Here is a 15984-nt window from a genome sequence, read left to right on the forward strand (position 1 = left end):
TCCACTTCGCTGTTTTCTCCGATCTCCGGTCTTCACTTCAATCGACCAGAATGTGCGGGATTTTTGCCTACTTGAATTACGATGTCAGCAGAGAGAGGCGCTACATCCTTGAACTACTCTTCAATGGACTCCGTCGTTTGGAATACAGAGGTTACGATTCCGCCGGTATCTCCATTGATTCTTCCTCATCATCTCATAACGACTCCCCTCTTGTCTTTCGTCAAGAAGGAAACATTGAATCCCTAGTCAAATCTGTCTACCAAGGTATTATTTCCTTACAAAACAAAACAATACCCTAGAACTAGCATTTGATCTGCCCCAAAATCACCACTTTCTGCTTTCTAGGAATTATGTTTAGTTTTCAATTTTCCATGCCCAATGGTTTATGCAATTGACTTTATGATTAAGGGTGCGAACATGCATACAAGCCCAAGAAAGTAGGATGGTTTGCTTGTATTGATGCAAAGAAAACTAAGCTATTCATCGAAGAAGATATGGTTAATCCTTTTCAAAACGTTCAAGTAAGACCTAGTGTTATTTGGCAAATACATATCTAAGGATTTGAAGTAGACATAGCCTCTCAAGATAGCAGTCAATTCTGAAAATTGATGTTATAATTGTCATTGTGTTATAAGAATATAGTGTCGACCAAACCCTTTTAACTCAGGGGTAGAGTAATGCTGTCCTAAGGCGTAAGCCTACGGTTCAAATCCTATAAGGGGTTTTTGTATTCTTTTCTGTTGATAGCATTTGAAAGAAGAATCAATAGTGATATTACTGATAGTAACAAAAAAGTGACAAATGAGCATCTTTTATTTCATAAAAAGTTGGGAGCAATAGTTCACATTATTACTCAGAATGCTTATGGCATGCTGTCTGTGATCTTATAATAACAATGACCCTAAAATTTTGTCGAAAAAGAGTCCTCTTTGGTAGAATCGTATTACATTAATCACCTTCCGAATACATGCAGAGGTCTCTGCTACCGACCTAAATCTGGAAGAGTCTTTCTCTGTTCATGCTGGAATAGCACACACCCGGTGGGCAACCCATGGAGAACCAGCTCCAAGGAATAGTCATCCTCAGTCATCTGGTACTGGAAATGATTTCTTGGTTGTTCACAATGGAGTTATCACCAATTACGAGGTCTGCTTATGATTATGAATAGAAATTTGATTTTTGTATGAAGTATTTACATATTGCTTCAAAATATTGATTTTTACACCCAGCGACATTTCTTGTCTTATTCTTTTTCCCAACTTGTATGAACTAATGATTTTTAAGTTTTGATTGTAATCCTGGGTCCTTGATGCACATAGCCACCGTTTTTGGTTGGCTTTATTTGTATTTGGCTCTATTAGTCTTTCAGTTTCTCCAATACTACTGCCGTTGAGTATACCTCAATTCCCATCGTGAGAATGGAGCTAACTCCATGTCGGAGTTGGAATGACTAGGAAATTGTTAGCAAATGATTTTTCCTTGATGCATACTATTGCTGCATATATAATTTCTGTTTATATGCTCTATCTATGGCAATGGTTGTATGATTTCTTAAAATTATATGTTCCTAGTTACTTTTTGGGCATATGATAATCTTTCTTTCATAAATGCTGCAGGTGTTAAAGCAATCTCTCCTTCGACATGGGTATACTTTTGAATCTGAGACTGATACGGAAGTGATCCCGAAGCTTGCAAAATTTGTTTTTGACAAAGCAAACGAAGGAGGTACTTAAAGTCCTTAATTATAAAATGAGTCTGACATAATGCATTGGTTGTATTATTCTTGAGAAGTTAGTGACTATACTCTGCCATCTTTATCTTCAGCATGGGAGCATTTCTAGTTGCCCCTTCAATAGCTGTGTAGGGCAAAAAAAAAATAGATCCTTTAACAAGCTTTGAACAAGATATGCCACTGGAGAATAAAACAGCTTCCTATGAAGTTTGGTATTAAGTGATTGAGTGGCAGAAAGTGGGAGACATAAAAAGGGGTAGGATGTGTGATAGTTCGAGGTTTAGTATAAGATGATGGGCATGTATTTTAGAGCTGTTCTGGGGCTGTGGATAGTGTTTAACTTTCTAAACATTTCTGAGATTTCTGTCTTGAGACTTTGAAGAAGGGAAGAGTTTCAGGTTGTATGTACTTTGGCTATTAAGGATGTCAAGGCATACTTCAGGGGATGTGCAAAAGTGCAGATGTTAGAAGGTAGAAGTAGAAATTAGAGCTTTGAAGCCTAGTAGCCCTTTCCTGTTGTCAGAAGTGGGCCTTTCTCATATATTTCATCTGCATACACAGACTACACCTAGCCTTCATACATCCTACCTTTATTTATAGGAAGCCAACAGATTCTGATATTGACAATGTCATCAATACTTCAGATATTGAATCTTATAGTTAAAAGTCTCGGATTTTCTCATATTGTACTGCAATCAATGCCTTGGTTTATAAATATTCCAAACATATACTCGTATTCTTATAACTCTCAGATAATAGAATGCCAGTTATCTTATGGTGTCTTCCATCTTCATCATGTTGGGAAAATGAATCTGATTTCTTTATATGATTCGATGGTCTCCTCTCTAAATCAGGGCCATTCCTTAGCATGTTAAAAGTGGGATTTTGAAGAGGCAAATTTACATGCGTTTTGAGTCGTTCATCAACATGTGTGAAGCCTTATCTATAACCTTAGGTTCAGATGACCAGATTGTTAATTGTTTAGGTTTGGCCCTTTTCTACGCTTAACATTTTGCAGTATAATCAAAAGCTTTGGATGTAACAGGGTCTACAAAAAAATTGGAACGTCCATGTCTAAATAAATGCACATGTTGCATGCCTATTTGCTACTTTGTCGTGCTGCGTCATGTGATCTTGACATTCCTTTTAGCTAGTCCATTCTCTGACCTTGCTTTTTACTGATCGCTCAAGATTTAATTACCAAGGAAGGACTGTAGAACTTGGTTTTTCTGGGTTTCCCTTCTTATATTCTTTTTCAGTAAATGATCTAGATGATTTTTGTCATCCTCTAGTGGGTTGTGTCAAAATAAGCTTGAGCATCATCAGGTCTAAAATTTGTCCTATGTTTTCTCTCATTTGATTAGGATGATACAGCTAAAATTTTCCACAGGATCTCATGAACAGTTTAGGGTGTAGACTTTTTGTTTAAGTGTAGCGCACATAAGTGTCTCTTGCACCATTTAAAGTTGAATGAATTCGTACTGCTGCAGGTGATCAAACTGTCACGTTCAGCGAAGTTGTGCTCGAGGTTATGCGGCATCTTGAAGGAGCCTATGCACTTATTTTTAAAAGCAGACATTATCCAAACGAATTGATTGCTTGCAAACGTGGTAGTCCGCTGCTTCTCGGTGTGAAAGTAGGTTATGCTTGAAACACATGGATTGTAGCAACCTAAATCTCTTGTTGTTTAGAATGCATACAAAATAATATTTATTATTGTTACTAATTTAACTACAATTTTAATTTTTTTTTTGCACTGGTAGCGACTAGTAAGAAATGAATTTCATCTGCAGGAATTCACTGAAGGACAGAACAAAGGATCATCTTATAATGATATGAAATTTATTTCAAAAAATGGTCACCCTAAAGAACTTTTCCTATCTAGTGATCCTCATGCCCTTGTTGAACATACAAAAAAGGTCTTGGTGATTGAGGATGGTGAAGTTGTCAATATTAAGGTATATATTCCGTAATCATTTGCAATAACCAGCTATCATATTTGCTTCATATGTTATTTGGTATTCTAAATTGCTTTCTTCAATTGAATTTTTCTTTTATAATTGGTGGTATCCTGTTCTCTTTCATATATTGGAAAATTTATGCCTTATATGTCATTCATACTTGTTTGCTTTGCTTAAGAAATATTGCTGGGCTAACTGGAAAATTTTATTTCCAAATGTGTCCATGGTTTCTACAAGTGCTACCTTAATCAGCTGAATTCCCTGGAACTATCTAAACCTAAAATATTGTTCTGAAGTACATGAACAAATAGTGAATATTGTTGATGAACATTGAGATTGGTATGAGAGACGAGGCGTCCTAGTAACAGGGTATGCCTTAGTGGCAGCTTGTGCAGGTTTTTTTTTTTTAATTTTTGTCACACTTATATCATATAATGGTCCATTCGATTTTCTTTTCATGGTTAAAGTCTAAAGATATCGGGAAAGCTTTGATTACATGGATTATTGAATCTTGGGAAAGAGAAGGAATGTATTAAATGTTCCAGGGGAGAGAAAGCCGACATAAAGAAAACTGAAAGAATGCACATTAATAAAATAATCCCAAAATCTGAGTTCCTGGAACATGTAAAAAAATCAAACTTCAAAAGTTAACCAAGAGAAGGGACCAGAAGCATAAACTAAAAATTGCACCCTCAGTATATATAGATTGAAGTATAATAGCACACCTTTGAGTTGTCATTCAAAATCATGAGAATGAAAGAGAAGTAAAAAACTTGTTGGAGACGGAGAATAGCGTGGATGCGCCAGACACACTGGATGGCTGTTGGAAAATGAATGGTGGACACAGGAATAAATTTGCTACTTTTGGGAGACTAGTAGAATTTTTCCACATAGTCAGTGACCCCTGCTTCATGTGCTTGACAGAAGCACAGGAAACAGTTGCAGGATAATTTCCATGAAGTTAAAATAAAAAATGATTTATGGTATGAACAAGCCTCCTACAGTGATTGCAAGGAGATGCACTGGTTTTCCTGCTTCAATTTTAAATGATGTAGGGAATGAGGATCATTTGACTGCTGGAGAGAATCTGACTGATGTTGACAGCTTAGTGAAGGAGGAAGTTGTTGAGCTTCCACTCACTGATATTTCTGTCATAACATAGAGGGTGGGTCTTTCAGTATGCATTAAAATGTCGAAACTCTTGTCTTACCTCTTAAGATGTATGTATTTAATTTACCACACTTAGGGGCTGTTTGGTTGGTTTTCCATCAAGTCCTGTATGGATAAAGCTGTCTGTGTGGATAAATCTGTCTGTCTAGAGTGAGAAGGTTTTTATTTGGGAGGGTTTTTTCATGGATGGAAGGACCGTGTTTTTTTAATTGGGAGGGACATGTTTGCAAAAAACTTGGCTTTCTGCATAAAGCTCCACCCTAGAAGTTTACTGAATAAGCCACTTTCTATATCATTAAGCCACTACCAAACAGTCATGTATAGCTGACCCAATAAGCTGTGAGTCCATTAAGTTGCTAACAAGCAGGCCCTTACTTTATGATGCCAATTAATAAAATTTATTTTTTATTTCTTGGGGAGACTGGAGAGTATATGAATTAATGGTTTGTACTTCAGAAGGATAAGATCTTAATTTCTTATGCTTGGGGAAGAAAACTTAAAAAAATTACAAAGGTGGGAGTATGTGTCTATCAGTGATTCCTTTTTTCTGCTGTGAGTTATGCATGGATTATTGGATTTTTAGTCGAAGATGACTTCAGAATAGTAACAGTTGAAATTTGTTATACGTGTTACGCATTTGTAGGTGAGTCCTTTAACAAGGATAGGTTTTTGAATTTTGTTATAGTTCTTCTCAAAAGGTTTCCAAGTAGGACCGAGTTTTATCTACAAAGAAATGAATGGTTTGGAATATTTTTATTCTTAAGAAAGAGATTATTATCTAAGTTTTTACTTTGGGGATTCACTTTTACTAACTATTATCCCAATTAAGTTTTTGTGTGCTCTTTTCCTGTGTAAATGATACACTTTTCTCTGTACTTGTCACTGGTTTGTTACAGAATTGGAATTTAGAGCAGCTCATGAGTGAGTTACTTGCTATCCCTTGTGGTTAGTAGTTAATCATTCTCTGTAGAACCTTGGTCTTTAGGTTATTAGGTCTCGATTCGTAATGTTTGTAAAACTTCCAAATGATCTTCTGCAGATTCTTTGTCTGTATGTCAAGTCTTATAAGAGGGTCTCAACTGTTAATTTTGAGTGTGATGTGCTAAGCAGCACTTGTTCAAGTGCTGGTAGATTTCTGTTTGTCTTGATTCTAAGCTCATTCTTTTAGATCATTTCCTGAGTCCCTGGCACCATCCTGTTCTTGTAGCACATTGAATGATGCATTTTTTGGTGGCTCTAACTCTGTTATGTGCTCATTTATGAGAATATACAAGTAAACTTTTTTGGTTGTCATTTGTTTCAGGATGGGGGAGTGACAATCCTCAAGTTTGAGCATGGCAAAGGGAGCGATGGAAAATCTCTTTCAAGACCTGCTTCTGTGCAGCGAGCATTGTCCATTCTTGAGATGGAGGTTGAGCAAATAAACAAGGGCAAGTATGAACACTACATGCAGAAAGAGATCCATGAACAACCAGAATCCTTAACCACAACAATGCGGGGCCGGCTTATACGTGGAGGGTCCAGCAAGAGGAAGAGTGTCCTGTTGGGTGGACTGAAAGATCATCTGAAAACTATCAGGAGGAGCAGACGGATTGTTTTTATTGGATGTGGCACTAGCTATAATGCCGCTTTAGCTGCAAGACCTCTATTGGAAGAACTTTCTGGTAAGTGCTTGCTTAATCTGTTATCAGTTAGTTAGTATGTGGTTTGTATTCACTAGCTTCATGCATTGACGACAGGTATACCTGTTATGATGGAGATTGCAAGCGATCTGCTGGATAGGCAGGCGCCAATTTACAGAGACGATACAATAATTTTTGTTAGTCAATCCGGTGAAACAGCCGACACTTTGAATGCCCTTGAATATGCATTGGAGAATGGTGCATTATGTGTCGGCATTACAAATACTGTTGGTAGTGCTATTGCCCGGAATACTCACTGTGGTGTTCATATAAATGCTGGTAGTGAGATTGGTGTGGCGAGTACCAAGGTAGGTCAATTGCTTTTCAGATATATTATTAACCTCATTTGTGTCTTTGTTATCTCATGATCTTCATATTCAGGCATATACAAGTCAAATAGTGGTGATGGCTATGGTGTCTCTAGCAATCGGGGCTGACACGATTTCTAGTAAACCGCGAAGAGAGGCAATAATCGAAAGCCTTCTTAACCTCCCAGGTATGGTCTATGTTATTTCCCATGTACAATGAGATTATATGCTCCCCCCCCCCCCTCTTAAATACTGTGCTGACTAGGTCTGAACCAAACCAAACAAACCTAGTATATCCCACCCGGAGTGGGGTTTGGAAGGGTAAGATGTACGCAGACCTGACCTCTATTCTAAAGGGTGGAGCGGCTGTTTCCTACCAGGTCTGAAATGTATTTTACTAAAATTTCTGCAGGCAAAGTCAGGGAAGTTCTGAAACTTGATCAAGAGATGAAAGATCTGGCACAATCATTGATTTCTGAGCAGTCACTTCTTATGTTTGGAAGAGGATATAACTATGCAACAGCTCTCGAGGGTGCCTTGAAGGTTAAGGAGGTGGCGCTTATGCACAGTGAAGGGATACTTGCTGGTGAAATGAAGCATGGACCACTGGCTTTAGTTGATGAAAACCTCCCCATTGTTGTCATTGCTACTCGTGATCAAAGCTTCAGGTTGGTTTAATGTCAGTTTTCATAAAAGAATGATTGAAGCAGCTCACTTGCAACTTATTTTGCTTTACTGAAATTTCTTTTTCTTTTAACAGTAAACAGCAGTCAGTTATTCAACAACTCAAGGCTCGCAAAGGCCGACTGATAGTGATGTGTACAGAAGGAGATGCAGCAGCTGTATGTGGTGGATCCGGCCGAGTAATCGAGGTTCCTCTAGTTGTGGATTGCTTGCAGCCTGTTGTCAACATAGTTCCATTGCAGGTGATTTAACTTGATGCTCAATACATCTTTCCTGTTTTTCTTTGATTTATTTTGTGTGTGTGTATTTATATAAAATATCATTGCATTCTTTGTATAAAAAATTAGAATCACCTTGTCATTGCATGTATTATGTGTTAATATGTGTTTTGAGTTATGTCATGTATGTTGGATGATCATCCAAGACTCTTGACGCTTATGTTTAGCCGATAGAAAGGATCTTTTCCATCTCCTAAAACGACTTTTATTCCTTTCATACCACATTTTAATCAGTTTATCTTTTATATAAATATAAGATGCTTCCCATATTTGAAATTTCACTTATTCAGAACAGGGGTAAATTGGTTTTAGTAGAACGTGCTCCTTTGATATTCGTATTAGCCACATGTATAAAATTCACCGTATGCTCATCTTTATTCCTGTTACATGTTTGCTCACACTCTTGCAGAAGTCAAGGGGTCTTCACGGAAACAAACACTCTACTCTTTAGGGTAGAGGTCAGGTCTGCGTACATGATGCACCCCCCCCCCCCAAAAAAAAATACCCTGCTTTTGAGTGGGATTTACTGGGTCTGCTTGGTTTGGTTATACACACTATCACCGATTCCCTGCCCTCGAATCCTCTTATAAAATATCTTTAGGCTGGTTGGGAACCATGACATGCTATGAGGTTTTCGACCTCCAGACTTCTCTTAGCCTTGAATCCCTAATGCAATGGTTGCTACAAGGATGGTTACTCCGGCAATTGACCCATCTGGGGACAAGCTGCCCCATCTATGCTATTGCTAGAGCTCGATCTTTAACGGTCATCTAAGGGTGTGATGGAACTTTTTAAATTCTAATGACCGTATGATCTCAGTTCTTGTGATGCCATGATCGGTGTGTAGGCAATTCTCTTGACATTAGCATATCGACTCTTTCTGTCCATCAAGATATGCTAATAGTCTCTGTACATATATGTGATCTGTAAGATGTTGAACAGGCTTTTGAGCTTTTTTTTCTACATGCAGCTATTGTCTTATCATTTAACAGTTCTACGGGGCTACAATGTTGATCAGCCAAGGAATCTAGCAAAGAGTGTGACAACCGAATGAAAATCAATTGCAATGTCCAAAATTCCGTCAACAAAAGCAGATAACAGTTGAACATGCTGAAGGTAACATAGGTGACACTGGATTTTGGGTTCCAATTGATTATTTATGAGGTAGTCGAGTTGTGTTCCTGGGCTATGCTCTGTGTGTTACAGACCGTGGTTATCAGGTTGTAAGAGCGATTTAACAAAGATGAAGGTATTCGTTAGATTTCCATCTCGAAATAGAAATCTTCATCTTATGATTATTTTTTCGTACATGAGGGAGGACTCTCTTATGGTTGATGATCAGGTAAAGTTGACGTGGTCCGCAATGTATATCATAGTCTTTTCCAATGCTTCTCTTTTCGTGTTTATAAGTCGTTTTGGACTGGAATGTTTGAAAACATATGAACATCACACTTGGTATTACTTTATTAACTGATATAACATAATCAGTCGGTTTTTAGCCCAGAATGTATAACTGATATGCACCGGTTGGCAAGGTTTGATCCACTTTTAACAGTCCGTTGACTAATGGACGAGCTCCACACAACACTTCTTAAGAATAAGAGAATTATATTTTTGGCATTCGATCAAGTGTTTTCTATTTAGAACCAATTAGATTTTTGGTCCCTTTGTACTTGTGTTAAAAAAACGGGAAGCAAAGGGACCGAATCTTAAAGAAAGATAGTCAAATGGACCATATCTTAAACAAAGTAGCAACTACAAGGACCAAAACTATAATTAGTAACTATTGTAAATAGGGAGTAGACTTGATAGTGAATAATAACTACAAGGACCAAAAGTGTAATTTCCTGTAAAAATAAATTTGGCTTAACCCGTCTACTACCTGGTGCTTCAAAACCAGTCATTTATACAATATCTGATAACAAATGATTGGTTATAACCGGTGCCAATCACACAGGTCGGGTTAAAGTAAAAATGGAATAAATTTTTACAAGACTTGAATTAATTTACTGATTTCCCATTTGTTTACTTCTTAAAGTTTCTTATCGAATGAATCTGTTGTTGGGTAAGATGTGATGTTGTTTACCAAACTCTGTTTTGCTTCTTACCAAATCAGTGATTGATTACCAACCAAATCGTTGCTTACTGAATCAGCAATGTTAAAACCACGTGTTGCAATACTAAAGGGGTGTTTGGTTTGCAGAATGATTTTTGAAGGAATGAAATCGGTCAAAAGAATTCGAATTTGGAAGAAATTAGAAAGAAATGTTATCAGGTTTGACCAAGTGTTTGGTTGGGAGGAATGAAATGTAATATGTCTAATGAATTGGAATCTGCCTGTTTGGTTTACAACAGATGGAATGATGAAAAAGGACAAAGATACCCTCTCTTTGATATTTTTTTTTAAAATTAAATTTTTTTAAATTACAAATAACAATAAAATTAACATTTGATGAGGAAAACAGACATAAATGAGTACAAAGCAATGTTCGATTAAACACATACATTCATCTTGTGGGATATATACAAAGCAGTACAGGAAGCGATTGGTAGAAGCAGTTGATAGAATGAAAGCAGTATTCGAGTAAATCAGAATCGAAGCAGTCAGGTTTGTAACAGCAATCGAAGCAGTCTTTGATAGGTTGTAACAGAAATCGAAGCAGGTTCGTAGTAGTAGGTAGAATGGAATCATTGTTTGATTAAATCAGAAATCGAAGCAGTCAGGTTTGTAACAAAAATCGAAGCAATCTTTGATAGGTTGTAACATAAATTAAAGCAGGTTTGTAACATAAATCGAAACAGGTGTGTAGTAGTAGTAGCAGTTCATTGATAGGAAGCGATTGGAGTAACAAAAAGCAGTAACAGGTTTGAGAAATCGACCTGCAGTGTTCGATCGAGAAGATGACAACGTTCTTTGATAGGAAGAGATTGATGGAGCGGCTAGGGTTATAAAAGTCTAATGAGGGTATTTTTGTCATTTACAAAATTTTGGATCGAATGGATTTTAATTCCATCAATTCCATGAAGGAATGGTTAAATCCTCAAATGATGGAATCATTTCAATTCCATTTAATTGGTAACAGATGTTGGAATGAAATTTGGTCAACAGAATTGACCATTTCAATTGCATCAGATTCCGACGAACCAAACGTCCTCTAAAGGGTTTTTTACTAAACACTTACTGCATCTTATCGAGTAACTAAGTATTGATCAACACTTACGGGATAAGAGACACTTATCGGGTAAAAGATGATGTGTTTTTACCAACAATCTTACTGCAGTATTTTGCTAACCGGAAATCTTACCCAGTGAGATAAACTTATAATTTGTTATTTTGATGAACAATAATCTTACCCAATAAGATAAGTAAAAGTGATATTTTTATGGTGTTACCCGGTAACCACTTACCAAGTTTGTGTTGGTAAGCAGCCCATAAGATTATAGCATAATCAGCTTACGTGGTGATTTCTTACAACAAAATTTGGTTCAGATGAGATGTAGTAAGGAACATTTTGATATTTTACTTAGGGGCTGTTCGATTGCGGCTTAATGGATTGTATAAGCCATATGGCTTATTCGCACAGTCATATCTGGTTGTTCGGTATGGGCTTATTCAGTCAGCCCATGGCTGAACCACTCAGCTACAAAAACTATGTCCTTTGTATTCAGCTGTTAACTTTCCTCAACTACCCCTCTCCCAACCCCTCCATAGCCACTCCTCCCTCAAGAAGCTTTAGTTTTATTTCTATCGGAGATGCAGCAGAATTTGACTCAAATTTCGTCATCTCTCATTATATTTCAACTTATCGTAACCCTTTCCAACTTCCGTCTCAAATCTCTTCGCTCCAATGGCGTCTGCTCTCAAGATGGGAAACAAGATCAGCCAAATCATCAGCCTCAAGCAGGTCATGCAACCGGGGGATTAGTACTCTCTGCGATGTGATTTTCCGCAAGAGGTTGTTGAAGGCTTTGGAGAGAAACGAGAGAGAATTTGGTTCGCTGGATTTAGACGATTTCATGGCGATGTGATTTTCCGATCCGACGATCAATTCCTGTGCCTGAAATGGGTAAATCAATTTCTAATTGTGCCTTAAATGCTCCTGCCTCATACTGCCTTCGATTGCTACTGCTCCATCCTGCCTTTTTGTTCGATTTCTAACTGTTCCTGAAATGGGGAAATCGACCTTTCTGTTCGATTTCTATTTGTACTTTGATTCCTGCCTTTCTGTTCGATTGGCTTATGTTTCTGATTTCTCACTGTGCTACCATGTTTTGAACAAAAGAACCAAACATATAGGCTGTTCATTTGAAACAGGAACAAAAGAAGAACCAAACTCTGTTAAAAAGTTGTTTTTATTTAAAAAAAACTTTTACATTGATATTTTTTTATAATTATAAGTCATTTGTTCAACATTTTTATCAATCTGTTGTTTTATTCAAACAAAAATAAAAACTAGGGTAAAATAGTCATTTCTGACATTCAGATTGTTTATTCAGCACAACAACCGAACAACAACTTATCTGTTAATATACAGACAACTATATCCATATAGGTCTTAACAAAAAACGAACCGAATAGCCTCTTAATTTCTCTATGTATGAAAGATGATGGCCAATATTTATAACTCAAAGAAATCCAAGATTGAATGAAAACAAAACCACTGTACTCCGTAGCACTTCTCCTTTTTGGTCAAAACACCGATTATAGGAAACTATGCTCATCATTTTTCGGAGTCTTTAACCGCTAATCTATGATCAGAGCTCATGATCTTTCGGTCACAAACCAGTAAGGTAAGATAAAAGCTTGAGTTAGAAAAAAGATGATATCAGAACTTGAAATGCAACATATTCTGTCAACCCCATTTAAGAAGCAAATGATCACCAAAACAAGATCTGAGAACTTATATTTGAAGCATAAAACTCAAATTATTACACAAACATTGTATTGTAGCTCCACCTCAAACTAAATGCTTAAAAACAGTACCTTTAAAATGGGATCATCTTGATTTAATACTCTCCACAAATCCACTGCTCAGAAGTCTCTCCACATACTTCCCCAATATATCCACTTCCAAATTCACCTTCTGCCCAACTTTCTTCAATGGAATCACGACTTTCTGCTGTGTATACTCAACCAACATGAAGTTAAAACACTCCTCTTCGTCAAACACCTTCACGACGGTCAAACTAGTCCCATCCACCGCAATGAACCCCTTTGGCACGATAAATTTCAATATCTCTGGTGATGTTTTCACCTTAATCCACAAAGAATCTCCTTCTGGTTCCATCGAAACAATCTCCCCTGTACCATCCACATGACCCTGCACGAAATGGCCTCCCATTCGGGTTGAGGGTTTCACAGCTCTCTCCAAATTGACAACTGAACCTTGTTCCAGTTCGATTAATGAGGTTTTTCTTAAAGTCTCAGGAGCCAGCCCGACTTTGAATTCCAATCGTTGGGGGTCGAATTCTGTGACTGTTAAACAAGTGCCATTTACGGCTATGCTGTCGCCAAGGTTGACATCTTCAAGTACGGTTGGTGAATGGATTATCATGTCGAATGATTCACCGGATTCATCAAAGCCCAGTTGCCTGACTTGTCCCATTTCTTCGACGATTCCAGTGAAGAGGGATTTTATCTGGGTTGGTTGGTGGGAATTTAGGGTGAGTGATTTGTGCGCGTGGGATTTGAAGAGGAGAGAGAGGGGGAGTTTAGATTTGAGATTTGTGGAGGGGGTTAATCTAAGGGGGTTGTGGGTTCTGTTGAGGTGATTGTAAACTGGGATGGAGGTTGGTGTTCTAATTAGAGTTTTAGAGATTGATATACCAGCGAGTGATGAAATCGCCATTGGTGAATGAGTAAGGGTTGAACAAGTAACCATACCTTCACAAAATAGATAAAGACAAAGATAGCTTGCTTCTTCAGTTTCCTCTGTTTGTGTTCTTCCTTCTCAGATCATGGATCCTGTAAGCACAAGCATCATGAGCAACCAAAGACAAATATTCTAAACAATTGATTCATCTTCATTAATTTGGTTTCAATCAATGTTAGTTAATTCATCAAAGATCCAAACAAGCATAAATCAAAGTGAGTAACCACTTGATCGCATAAATCAATTTTCCAATAAGAATGAAAATTCAAACAAATACAGATGCTTGATTGAAAGATATAAGGTGATCGCCAACACAACCAGAGAAGTGGAGAAGAAGCAGCTGAGCAGGCGGTGGTGGTCGAGTGGTGAGGTAATCCAGTTAGGTTAGGGATCCATGGACATCGACTTTGTTGTCTTGGGCTTCACTTCAACATATTTGTATATTATTAAAATAATGGGCTCTTTCCGCGCACCCTGGGCCTCAACCTCAAGTAACTCCATCACTGGCCTGGTTCAATTTCTTGTTGCTTCAGCGGCCTACATACTCCCTCCCAATTCCCAAATGTATTCATGAACAATTTTGTTCTGGTGATCAAATTGTAGGGGTTGATACAACTATTTGAAACAATACATAGTTGCAAAGATAATATAATTTGGTATTTGTATCACATTCACCGAGAGAGAAAGAGAGACAGGTTGAAGCTGAAGGGATCTAAATTGGGTGGAAAGTGATGAAGATGTGGGGTTCGTTCATACTGTGTCAAATCGGAGACCGAGAGAGATGGTGAGACCGACTGTATTTTGGATAGGATAGGGTTAATATTGGAACAAGAGCCTTTCTTTGTCTCTGCTCACTGCTCACCAAATAGCCATTATATTTTTGGGTATGCATAGATAGATGGGTAGATATACACATTCATTTTTTATATTTCAATATATGATTCACCTAATATATACATATACATATATGGAATGTTTCAAATGTAACTCATCACATATACATAACTTAATCAATTGAGATATTTATAGAAATAATGAGAATTTATTTATTATGATTTAAATATTTATGAAAGATAACTAGGTTTTATTAATTATGATCAATACTTTATATTAAAATACAATCTAAAATTTTATGAAATCACATATTCATCAAATTAAATGGATGGTTGAGATTGAATTGTATTGATTGTACAAATGTAAAATGTTGCATAATAACTCATATATATATATATATATATATATAGGGGTTGGTTCAAATACTAACCAAAATTTTTGTATTAACTTTGTTAACTAAGCTCAACCAATCATATTCCATCTTTTCTTTAGGTTCACATATAACTCATATATTAATGACATGGGTAATTAAGTAATTTGTCATTTATGTAACTCCCAAATCATTAATTGGGAGTTACAAATCTAAAAAACTCAATAATTGATGATTATGTAATATTGATATTTTTTTTATACGTGTTCATGTTTTGTAATTTCGATTTATTCTATCCATAATGATATTGATTTTGTAATTGTTAAAGAATTTCCGATTGTAAAGATTTCAATATCGTCCGAGCAATATGGATAAACCTATTGGAAAACAGATCGACAATAATGAGAATGAAAAGGTTAAAATCGTCTATTACTACAATCGAAATTCGAATTCATATGTAATTGTTAAAGAATTGTTCACAAGTGTTCATATTGTCTTCATATGTACACTAGCTGCATATCTCAACATTGGCTTGCTCCTGAATGTGTTCATAATGAAGGAACTATTGTTCACAAACTGTTCATATTGTGCTCATATATACACTAGATGCATATCTCAACATTGGTTTGCTCCTGAATGTGTTCATAATGAAAGAACTATTGTTCACAAACTGTTCATATTATGTTCATACCTGTTTTTTTATTTACTTTCGTGTAGCAATTATTCTTATTATATTCATATTGTGTTCATAAATGCTATACAGTTCAAGTTCATATATATGTCAATTTTTGTTCGTATTTGACACAATGATTCATATATATATATATATATATATATGTGTGTGTTCATATGGTTCTTACATTAACAAAAATAAATTAATAAAAATAATGAGATTTTTTGATTTTGTAACTCCCAATTAATGATATGGGAGTTACATAAAAAAAATTACCTAAATACCCTTTTCCCCTTTGTTCACATATGTTCTTTGAAATTATAAATTTAAAAAATTATTTTTTTATCATGATTAATCACAACTCTTTATTGTAATAATCAATGGCCAAGATTGGTTAACAAAGTTAACACAAAAATCTT

General features: G+C 36.4%; 2 protein-coding genes across 2 annotated transcripts; one reads left to right on the top strand and one right to left on the bottom strand.

Moving 5' to 3' along the window:
• On the top strand, positions 1 to 9317 carry LOC112519451 (glutamine--fructose-6-phosphate aminotransferase [isomerizing] 2). The gene is made up of 11 exons (XM_025127573.1): positions 1 to 264; positions 974 to 1146; positions 1617 to 1725; positions 3223 to 3368; positions 3526 to 3690; positions 6167 to 6527; positions 6603 to 6853; positions 6927 to 7041; positions 7266 to 7521; positions 7614 to 7779; positions 8786 to 9317. Exons 1-11 carry the CDS (start codon positions 51 to 53, stop codon positions 8867 to 8869), a joined length of 2040 nt encoding a protein of 679 aa, XP_024983341.1. The 5' UTR covers positions 1 to 50; the 3' UTR covers positions 8870 to 9317.
• A 3322-nt stretch (positions 9318 to 12639) lies between these two features.
• Positions 12640 to 14494, bottom strand: LOC112519305 (riboflavin synthase-like). Its single transcript, XM_025127357.1, has 2 exons — positions 14007 to 14494; positions 12640 to 13780 (listed from the first exon to the last, which is right to left on the bottom strand). The coding sequence occupies exon 2, from the start codon at positions 13695 to 13697 to the stop codon at positions 12813 to 12815; it is 885 nt and encodes a 294-aa protein (XP_024983125.1). The 5' UTR covers positions 13698 to 13780; positions 14007 to 14494; the 3' UTR covers positions 12640 to 12812.
• Positions 14495 to 15984: the final 1490 nt, after the last annotated feature.

This window comes from Cynara cardunculus, assembly GCF_001531365.2.
Source record: "Cynara cardunculus var. scolymus isolate 2C chromosome LG 10, CcrdV1, whole genome shotgun sequence".
Lineage (NCBI taxonomy): Eukaryota > Viridiplantae > Streptophyta > Magnoliopsida > Asterales > Asteraceae > Cynara > Cynara cardunculus.

Bases quoted from the DNA above. Each gene is read 5' to 3' on its own strand.
- LOC112519305 (XM_025127357.1), bottom strand. From the start codon at position 13,697: ATGGTTACTTGTTCAACCCTTACTCATTCACCAATGGCGATTTCATCA.
- LOC112519451 (XM_025127573.1), top strand. From the start codon at position 51: ATGTGCGGGATTTTTGCCTACTTGAATTACGATGTCAGCAGAGAGAGG. The intron at 265-973 runs GTATTATTTCCT...GAATACATGCAG, and splicing joins AGTCAAATCTGTCTACCAAG to AGGTCTCTGCTACCGACCTA. The intron at 6,528-6,602 runs GTAAGTGCTTGC...CATTGACGACAG, and splicing joins TCTATTGGAAGAACTTTCTG to GTATACCTGTTATGATGGAG.